This window comes from Mandrillus leucophaeus, unplaced genomic scaffold, assembly GCF_000951045.1.
Source record: "Mandrillus leucophaeus isolate KB7577 unplaced genomic scaffold, Mleu.le_1.0 Scaffold172, whole genome shotgun sequence".
In the NCBI taxonomy this organism is placed as follows: domain Eukaryota; kingdom Metazoa; phylum Chordata; class Mammalia; order Primates; family Cercopithecidae; genus Mandrillus; species Mandrillus leucophaeus.
In genome coordinates, this window is record NW_012101721.1 from 4,088,907 (window position 1) to 4,099,398 (window position 10,492).

General features: G+C 38.2%; 1 protein-coding gene across 1 annotated transcript in view; it reads left to right on the forward strand.

Moving 5' to 3' along the window:
- Positions 1-259: 259 nt before the first annotated feature.
- NNMT (nicotinamide N-methyltransferase) overlaps positions 260-10,492 on the forward strand; it is a 16,951-nt gene continuing 6,718 nt past the window's right edge. The window contains exons 1-2 of the mRNA XM_011977035.1: positions 260-1,315; positions 2,567-2,774. Coding sequence (XP_011832425.1) covers positions 1,162-1,315; positions 2,567-2,774 — 362 coding nt within the window. The 5' untranslated portion in view covers positions 260-1,161. The remainder of the gene's footprint in view (positions 1,316-2,566; positions 2,775-10,492) is intronic.

Consider the following 10,492-nt stretch of genomic DNA (forward strand, 5'->3'; position numbering starts at 1 on the left):
CTACTCTTTCTCAAAGTGAATTCAGAAAAGGGGATTTAAATAATTCTTTTTTTTTTTTTTTTGAGATGGAGTCTCGCTCTGTCACCCAGGCTGGAGTGCAATGGCGCCATCTCAGCTCACTGCAAGCTCTGTCTCCCCGCTTCACACCATTCTCCTGCCTCAGCCTCCCGACTAGCTGGGACTACAGGTGCCCGCCACCACACCTGCCTAATTTTTCGTATTTTTAGTAGAGACGGGGTTTCACCATGTTAGCCAGGATGGTCTCGATCTCCTGACCTCGTGATCCGCCCGCCTTGGCCTCCCAAAGTGCTGGGATTACAGACGTGAGCCACCGCCCCCAGCCTTAAAGAATTCTTAAAGGACGTAAAGTTAACTTTGAAAGAACTGTCAGGATTTGGATTGACTGAAAGGAGTGGGGAGGCTTAGGGAGGAGGTACTTGCCAGACACTGGGTCATGGCAGTGGTGGGTGAAGCTGCAGTAGCCTAGGGCAGGGATGGATAGGGGGTCTGGGCATGAAGGATGTTTGGCTGGACTAGACTTTACAAAGCCTTATCCAGGCTTTTAAAATTACTCTTTCCAGACTTCATCTGAGACTCCTTCTTCAGCCAACATTCCTTAGCCCTGAATACATTTCCTATCCTCATCTTTCCCCTCTTTTTTTTTTTTCCTTTCTTTTACATGTTTGAATTTAAACCATTCTTTGTGACCCGTTTTCCTGGGGGAATCATGGCAAGACCAAGAAGAATGATGGTGCTTGTTAGGGGATGTCCTGTCTCTCTGAACTTTGGGGTCTTATGCATTAAATAATTTTCCTGACGAGCCCAAGTGCTCCCTCTGGTCTACAATCCCTGGTGGCCAGCCTTCACCCGTTGGGCAAGCATTGTATACAGCTCATGGCCCTCCCTCTACCATACCCTCCACCCCCGTTCTCCTAGGCTCCCTTCTCCAGGAATTTCATCACTTCCCAGAACAGCCAGAACATTTGTGGTCTATTTCTCTGTTAGTGTTTAACCAAACATCTGTTCTAAAGGAAGGGCTGAACTGACGGAAGAAATGCTGATAGCCTGAGACTCAGGAAGACAACTTCTGCAGGGTGACTCCCTGGCCTCTGGAGGAGACAGAAGGAGGGCAGCACTCCAGTGGCACAGAAGTGACACACAATGGAATCAGGCTTCACCTCCAAGGACGCTTATCTAAGGCATTTTAACCCTCGGGATTACCTAGAAAAATATTATAAGTTTGGGTCTAGGCACTCTGCAGAAAGCCAGATTCTTAAGCACCTTCTGGAAAATCTTTTCAAGATATTCTGCCTAGGTAAGTCTGTTGTCCACATGTCTCCCCACTAACATGAGTCCTATAGATAGAGTCTCAGGGCATGACTGGGTTTTGTGTCTATCATTGTTGTGTCACAGCCCTTTTGGCATCCCCATTTATTTAACTAGGATAAAAACGAATATTGGTGTAGGGATTCCACAGTTTACAAAGTGCTTTTGTATCCACTGTCTCACTTAGTCATGCAAAGGGAAACTAGAGGGCCGGAGTGCTGTCCTGAATCTACCTTGATTTGCTAGGCGACTTGAGGGAGACTTTTAGCCTCAAAGGGCCACTTAAGTGGAAATTCTAAAACAGTACCTTTTCTGATCCTAACTCAAGGGAATGCTGTGAATATACGTGAGATAAAGACCTCCCAATATATGAAGAACTGGTGCTTTTTGGAGAAATACATTCTATAAACTCAATTTTATTTTTTAAAAATTAACTTTCCTTGAAAATATTGCTTAATAGTTTTTACATTCTTCATGCAACAGCCTTTCTGGATCTGGTGTTCAGTCTGTACACCAGAAGTAGATCTTTTTTACCTTCTCCTAGACCTTAAAATTCCTGGCAACATGCCTCCACCCTGGATTGGGGAATAAAAAATGAAAAGATTTCTTTTTCTTTTTTACTTTAAATTGTATTAATGTTTGAGGTTTTTCAAACTGATGGGCTTTATTTAAAATTCAAGGGAGACATTTTTAGTGTTTTTGATATTTGTTTTTTCTTTGTCACTATGATGTAAATTACAGGGATTTGGGGAAAATATGGGATTTTTATTTTTTATTTTTATTTTTTGGAGATGTAGGTCTCACTGTGTTGCTGAGGCTGGATGGAGTACAGGGATGTGATCACAGCTCATCATAGTCTCGAACTCCTGGACTCAAGGGATCCTTTTGCCTCAGCCTCTCCAATAACTAGGTCTTCAGGTGCACCCCACCAGGCCCAGCTAATTTTTAAAACTTTTTGTGGAGATGAGGTCCCACTATGTTGTCCAGGCTGGTCTCAACCTCCAGGCCTCAAGTGATCCTCCTGCCTTGGCTTTCCAGAGTACTGGGACTATAGGCATGAGCCACTGTGCCTGGCCCAGAAAAGATGTTTTAAAAAAATATTTTGAGGGAAAAGTTGTGAACAGCAGTCGTCTGTCTTTGAGGATCATCAGCACAGTCCCAGGGAAGACAATGTAAATTTGACTCTGCCCACTGCCATGAGATGCCTGACTTCTCTTCTTTGTTCCTCCCGCTAACCCAGATGGTGTGAAGGGAGACCTGCTGATTGACATCGGCTCTGGCCCCACTATCTATCAGCTCCTTTCTGCTTGTGAATCCTTTAAGGAGATCATCGTCACTGACTACTCAGACCAGAACCTGCAGGAGCTGGAGAAGTGGCTGAAGAAAGAGCCAGAGGCCTTTGACTGGTCCCCAGTGGTGACCTATGTGTGTGATCTTGAAGGGAACAGGTAGAGAAACTGGTGTCTACTTGTGGGCTTTCGAAAGTACCTCAGTGATGGTTGGCAAGAGCAACAGATAGGGACCAAAGAGAAATCCAAATGGAGAATGAATGATAACGAAAGAGCGAGAACAAGAGAGATGAGATAGGCCTGTGTGTGTGTGTTTATAAATTTGTGTATGTACACGTGCATGTGTGCACCAGAATAACAGAAGACACAGGGAGAGGGTGGAAGAAATGGATACTGAGCAAAGAGGAGTAAACCCCCAAACTTTCCAGGCCTGTGGGGACAAGAGCAGTGTGCAGTCAAATACCTTGGGACCTAGGTTTAGGACAGCTACAAGTAAAAGGCTAACCCAGCTTCTCACCAGCAGCTTTTGGATGTCAGGGCTTGTCCCTCACCTCACTGTCATGCTGTTGTAGCCATCCAAGCCTACAGAACTTGACTGTGAGTGTGGCTAATGCTGACATCACCAGATACAACCAAAAGCTGACTAGGTTTTTAAACTGAGGTAAGCAACATAAAGGAATTATTTGAGAAGAATTTATTAATCACCATCCATGAAAGTAGACTTTATATACTCACAACTAATGGTCAAGATCTTACTCTACCACATCTACAAATAAATTTATGCAAATGAATCTCATTTGTTCATGTAAATTTTAATTTCTTCCAACGCGGGAAATTGGCAATAGCCTATTAGCCAGAGGTAGCCACGTCTGCGATTCACTGTCTTTCTCATGTCCTTATGCATCTCCATCTTTTGCTGATTGTCTGACGATCTCCAGTCTATTCCCCAACTGATCATTCGCTCCTGGAGCAACATTTCTCTGCTGCTATGCATATTGCTGAGACCCCACAGACTTCTTTGCAAACTGCATAAAAAGACAAATGTATGCAATTATAGTATCTGCAAATAAAAATAGATTTTGTTCTTCTATTCCAACTTTACACTTTTTATTTATTTTTCTGCCCTTATTATGTTTTCAAAATCTTTCAATACAATATTGAATAGAAATGATGACAGCAGACCTCTGTGCCTTGTTCCATATTCTAGGAGAAAAAATGTTCAATGATTTATCATTAAGTATATTAACTATTGGTTTTTTGTATTCTTTATCAGACTAAGTTCTGCATTCCTAGCTTTTTTGAAATTTTAATCAAATGTTGAATTTTGTCAAAATGGGTTTGCATTTATCAAGATGGTCATATGATTTTCCTCCTGTACTCTGAAAATGTGAATTACATTGGATGATTTTTAATGTTACACCAAAGTGGCATAAACTGCTTGGTCATGAAGTATTATTCTTTTTATGTGTTGCTGGATGTGGTTTTCTAATTTTCTGTTAAGGATTTTTGCATCTGTATTTATGAGGGATATTGAGCTATAATTTTCTTCTAGTGTGCTTCACAAATTTTGATATCAGCATGATGCTGGAGTCATAAAATGAGTTGGGAGTGATTTCCCCTCTTCTCTTTTCTGAAAGACTTTGAGTATTATTGGTATAATTTCCTTATGAAATGATTGATAGCATTCACCAGTGAAGCCAGGGGAATCTGAAAGGTTTGTGTGAGAGAAGACTTTATTAAAAATAGTATTTCTTTAATGGTTACTTGGATTTTCTGTTTCTTCTTTGGTCTGTTTTGGTAAGTGGTATTTTTCAAGAAGTTTGTCATTTTCATCTTGGTTGTCAACTTTATTGACTTTTTTTTTTTACAATATCCTTTTAATACTTTGTTATGTCTGTAGGATCTGTAGTGATCTCTCCTCTTTCATTCTTGATATTGGTAATTTGTGTTGTTTTCTTTCTTTTGTCTTGATCAACCTTTCTACAGATTGATCATTTTATTAATCTTTTCCAAGAACCAAAGTTTGGCTTTGTTAATTTTTCTCTATTGTCTGTCCATTTTCTATTTCATTGGTTTCTGCTCTTATTTTTGATAATTTTCTTTCTTCTACTTATTTTAATTTTAATTCTTTTCTAGTTTGTTTTAATTTTTTTCTAGCTTTCTAAAATTTCTTGTTTTTAATTCTTCTTTTAGCTTCTTAAGTTGGAAACTTATACCATTTATTTCACATATCTCTTTCTTCTAATGTAGGCATTTAATGCTGCAAATTTCCTTTAGCACTGTTTTAACTGCATCTCATGATTCTTGTATGTGGTGTTTTTATTATTTTCAAATTCAGCATACTGTCTCATTTCCTTTGTAATTTCTTTTTTGACTGCGAATTATTTAGAATTATACTGCTTAATTTCCAAAGTATTGGGGTTTTTCTAGATATCTTATTGTTATTGCTTTCAAATTAAATTTTGTTGTCATCAGAGATTTATTTTGTGGCTCTGCATATGGTCTATCTCAGTAAATGTTCTATGTGCTTTCTACATTGAAAAGAGTGTATATTGTTCAATTGTAGGTATACTTTCTATAGATATCAATTAAATCAGGCAGTTGATAGTATTGTTCAAATTCTCTACATCCTTACTGACGTTTTGTTTACTCTCTCTGTCAATTACTGAGAGAAGTGTTCATGTCTCAAACTATGATTGTTGATTTATCCTTTGCTCCCTGTAGTTCTGTCAACATTTGCTTTATGTATTTTGACACTTGTTTTTAGCTCTGTTATATACATTTTTAGATTGTTATGTCTTCTTGATGAACTGACCATTTTACCATTGTGAAATATCTCCCTTTATTTCCAGTAATGTATTTGTCTTGAAGTCTACTTTTTCTGATGTTAATATAGCTACATCAGCCTTCCTGTGCTTGCTGTTTTGCATGGTGTGGTGGGCAGCCTCTAAGATGGCCCCCAATAATCCTTGTGTCAGTATTTTCACCTTTGGGTAATCCCCTTCCCTAGAATATCCACTGGATTTAGTGATTCAGTACTGACAAATTTGGTAGAATGCAGCATAGTGCTGCATTTGGTAGAACGCAGCTATATTATAGCACATATAATTATGTGAAATTATAATATCACATAATTTAATTGTGATATTAAATTAAAAAGGACTACAGCACCACTACACTATTAGATCTAGGCCAGAATCCGGAAGACTGACAACACCAAATGCTGATGAGGCTGCGGAGAAACAGGAACTCTCATTTATTGTTTGTGGGAATTAAAAATGGTGTAGCCACTTTGGAAGACAGTTCGACTATTCCTTGCAAAACCATTCCATCTAGCAGTTGCACTCCTTGGTATGTAACCCAAAAAGTCGAAAACTTATGTCCACACAAAAAACTGCACACAGATGTTTATAGTAGCTATATTCATAATTGCCAAAAATTGAAAGCAATGAAGATGTCCTTCAGTAAGTGAATGAACAAATAAACTGTGGTACATTTAGACAATGAAATTATATCCAGTACTAAAAAGAAATGAGCTATCAAGCCACGAAAAGATGTGGAGGAAATGTAAATACAATTACTAATTGAAAGAAGCCAATCTTAAAAGGCTACGTGTATGATTCCAACTATATGACATTCTGGAAAATGCAAAACTAGGAAAGAAGTAAAGAAGATCAGCAGTTGCCAAGGGTCAGGGAGGGAGGTGGAGTATAGAGGATTTTTTAGGGCAGTGAGACTACTCTGTACGATACTATAATGGTGGACACATGTCATTATATATTTGTCCAAATCCATGGAATGTACAATACCAAGAGTGAATCTTAATGTAGATTATAGACTTTGGGTGATAATGGTGTGCCAATGTAGGCCTTCTGCTTGATTGTGCAGTGAACCTAATGTTGCTGTAAAAAAACAAAATCAATTTTTAAAAAATGACAGCTTTTTATTGGGTATTCTCTCTATCTCCTCTCTCGTCCTGAGGAGTAGCTTGGAACCAAATTTCCCTCAGTTGAACCACAAAAAACAGTGAAAAATAAATGTTTGTCATTTTTAGCTGCTAAATTTTGGGGATAATTTATCCTACAGTTATATATAACTAATATACATGATATATCTACATATCCTTTTCTACCCTTCTGTTTTCAGATTATGTTTTCTCTTTTTAATCTAGACTGACAATTTCTGCCTCTAACTGGGTTGTTTAGTCCATTTACATTTAATGTAATTACTAATATTACAGGGTTGAATTTAAGTCTACCATCTTGGTATATGTTTTCTATCTGTCCCATCTGATTGTTGTTCACCTGTGTCTTTCTTCCAGTTTTCCCTTGGTGAATGCAGTAATTTTTAGTATTCCATTTAGTGTAAGTGTACATATTTTTAATATTTCTTTTTTAATCTCCTCTATTAACCTCTTCTGTGTCTTGTGTGAGTTTGTATGGTTTTTCTAGAAATTGCAATATGCATCCTTGACATATCTACTGTCTCATGAAGGATGTAAAATATTCCAACAGTGTAATTTCCTTAACTGACTTTCCTGGCCCTTATGTTCTTGCCATATATTTTATTTCTATGTTTAGTACTATAATACATATATTGTTACTAGTTTTGCTTTAGTTAGTAGTGCTTTTATTTTTATTGTCTTATTTTTAATTATGATTTTTAAAATAAAATTTACTATGTTTACTATGTTTAAGTGTTAGTTGAATAGTGTTAAGTATAGTCACATACGTCAGTATACAGTTTTAAACAATGCGTATAACAATATACAAAAAACATAGGAATTTTGGACTGAATGTTTTTATCCCTCTCTCCCAATTTCTGTGTTGAAATCCTAACCCCCTTATGATGGTATTAAGAGGTTAGGGCTTTGAGAGGTCATTAGGTCATGAAAGTGGAGACTTCATGCATGGAATTTGTGCCCTTATAAAAGGAACCCCAGAGAGCTCTCTAGCTCTCCTTCTGCCATATAAAGATACAATAAGAAGTCAGCTGTGTGTGGCCCAGAAGAGTCCTCATCAGACCCTGATCAGGCTGGCATCCTAATCTCAGACTTCCAGCCTTTAGAATTGTGGGAAATAAATTTCTGTTGTTTATAAGCCACCAGTCTATGGTATCCTGTTACAGGAGCCCAAACTAACTAAGGCTATATTATGCATATGTTTAAGATCTTTTATGTTTACCCACATATCTTTCTTCTGTAGTGTTTTTCATTCCATTCCCAGGATCTGTTCTTCTGCTTGGCATCATTTTCCTTCACCTGAAGAACTTATTTTAGTATTACTTATAATGCAGGTCTGTTGGAGACAAATTCTCTTAACTTATCAAGTCGGGTAAAAAGTTGGTAATTGTTTTCCTCTCTGCTAACTTGAGGAATTTAACAATTTTTGATACCCAAAGTCACCTGGCATCTCTCTTCCCAGTATTTATTATTGAAACCTGAGATTTTAAAGTTCAAATATTGTAATTTAAAGTATTACTTTTATATTTTCTTTCAAGATCAGTTCGGACATTTGCTTTTGGTTTGTAATCAAATTTACAATTATTTTTTGGTGCTCATTTTATACAAGTTTTCTAGATATTGAGTCTTTAATTTTGATTCATCTGTCAACTGAATAGATCTTCAAATATTTGTTTCAAGAAGAACACACAGTGACGTGTTTTCTAAGTCCATGCATATATGAGAATGTATTTGTCACCCTTACACATGAACAAAATCATAAAATTGTTTAAATATTGCCCCATTTTTTTCTGACATGTAGTAAGAAGTTGAGAGAGGTTATTTTATTTTTTTTTGAGACAGGGTCTTGCTCTGTCACCCACACTGGAGTGCAGTGGTGAGATCTCGCTGTAACCTTGACTTCCTGGGCTCAGGTGATCTTCCTACCTCAGCCTCCTGGGTAGCTGGGACTACAGGTCCACACTGCTGTAGCTGGCTAATTTTTTGTAGAGATGGGAGTTTTGCTCTGTTGCCCAGGCCAGTGAGAGCCTATTTTCATATGCCATTTTTACCTGTATACCCCTGACTTAGAATTTTATGTTGGCTATAGCCTTCAAAGTAGAGCTATATTCTTCAATATAAAAATAATTTCATACACCTTTTTTTTCTGTTGACTATGTGATTCCACAGAATGAAACTGATATTAACTACAAGCAATTGCAGCTATGACAATTTAGATAATATCTAAAATTATTTAGTAAATAAGGAAATTCCCAGGATTTGTAAAATCTCAGGGAAACTTTGTAAAAATAAATAAATAAATAAATAAGTCTTCAGTCATTGTTAGACAATACACCTTTCCAAAGTCCAAATCATCTGTCAAGAAGGCTTTTGAAACTTCGTTCTCACTTTCTGTATCCACCACCGGCCTTTCCATCTCATTCAAAAATAAACCCTTACAATCTAACAGGATAGTAAAGGCATTGCTTATCTCACACCTGAATTGTCAGCTTCGAACAACTGGCTCTTGAGACACTGTCCCTTCCCAATAACTTTGTTGGAAATTGCATTTTTGGCAGTAAATTTCTGCATTCTTACCGTTATCCTTGTGCTAGATCCTGTAGCTTTAATTATTTTGAGAATGATAGTGATCCTATGCAACTCATGTCTTTCCTGCATCTTCAAGTAGCTTTATCAACCTACAACCTATTTCCTTCAAGATGTCAAGGCGATTTCTTCTTTATCTGAAGCTTTTTCTTGTGCTAAAGGCTGACAAAGACATATGTACTGTACTGTCTCCTGTTCTTCTACCTCTGCATTTAAATCCCACTCATTTTAAATTAGCTGGCCATGGTGGTGCACACCCATATTCCCAGCTACTGGGGAGGCTGAGGAGAGAGGATCACTTGAGCTTGGGAGATTGAGGCTGCAGTGAGCTGTGGTCACATTCCAGACTGGCTGGCAGAGTGACACTCTGTCTCAAAAATAATAATAAAAATAAATAACCTTCATTTTTACAACTATCTAACAAAGTCGTAAGAAAGTCAAACACTAAGATACAACTACTCAAGCTTATTCCATGAACAGAGGAATATGAGCTCTTTCCTTAAGGAACTGTGGAAGCTACATTACTTAACCTATGGTTCCTGGAACTTGGAATGCATAGCTTAGGCTTGTGGTCCCTGGACTAGTAGTTTTGACAACACGTGGGAGCTTTTAGAAATGTAGGCTCTCAGGCTCCACTAGCTACCTACAGAATCAGAGCCTTCACTGTAATATCTGCTAAGGGTGGTATGCACATTACAGTAGAAGAAGCAATGGTGTCTGGAGCAGGGCTCCCCTCCAGGTATGCCAGGACATACACACAGGTGGGTGGGAATCAGCTGCAGGCGTGCTGTCCAAGCTGTTTTTCTTGGCCTTCTGGACAGCAGGTAGGGCCTGGAGCACCTCCTGGTTGCCTCTGTAGAGAGCGGCTCCTCCTCATTTTTTCTTTGTTTATTATACTTTAAGTTCTAGGGTACGTGTGCGCAACGTGCAGGTTTGTTACATATGTGTACATATGCCATGTTGGTGTACTGCACCCATTAACTTGTCATTTACATTAGGTATATCTCCTAATACTATCCCGCTCCCCTCCCCCCACCCCAGTGTGTGATGTTCCCCACCCTGTGTCCAAGTGTTCTCATTGTTCAATTCCCACCTATGAGTGAGAACATGTGGTGTTTGGTTTTCTGTCCTCCTTGAGATAGTTTGCTCAGAATGATGGTTTCCAGCTTCATCCATGTCCCTACAAAGGACATGAGCGCATCCTTTTTTATGGCTGCATAGTATTCCATGGTGTATATGTGCCACATTTTCTTAATCCAGTCTGTCATTAATGGACATTTGAGTTGGTTCCAGGTGTTTGCTATTGTGAATAGTACCGCAATAAACATAC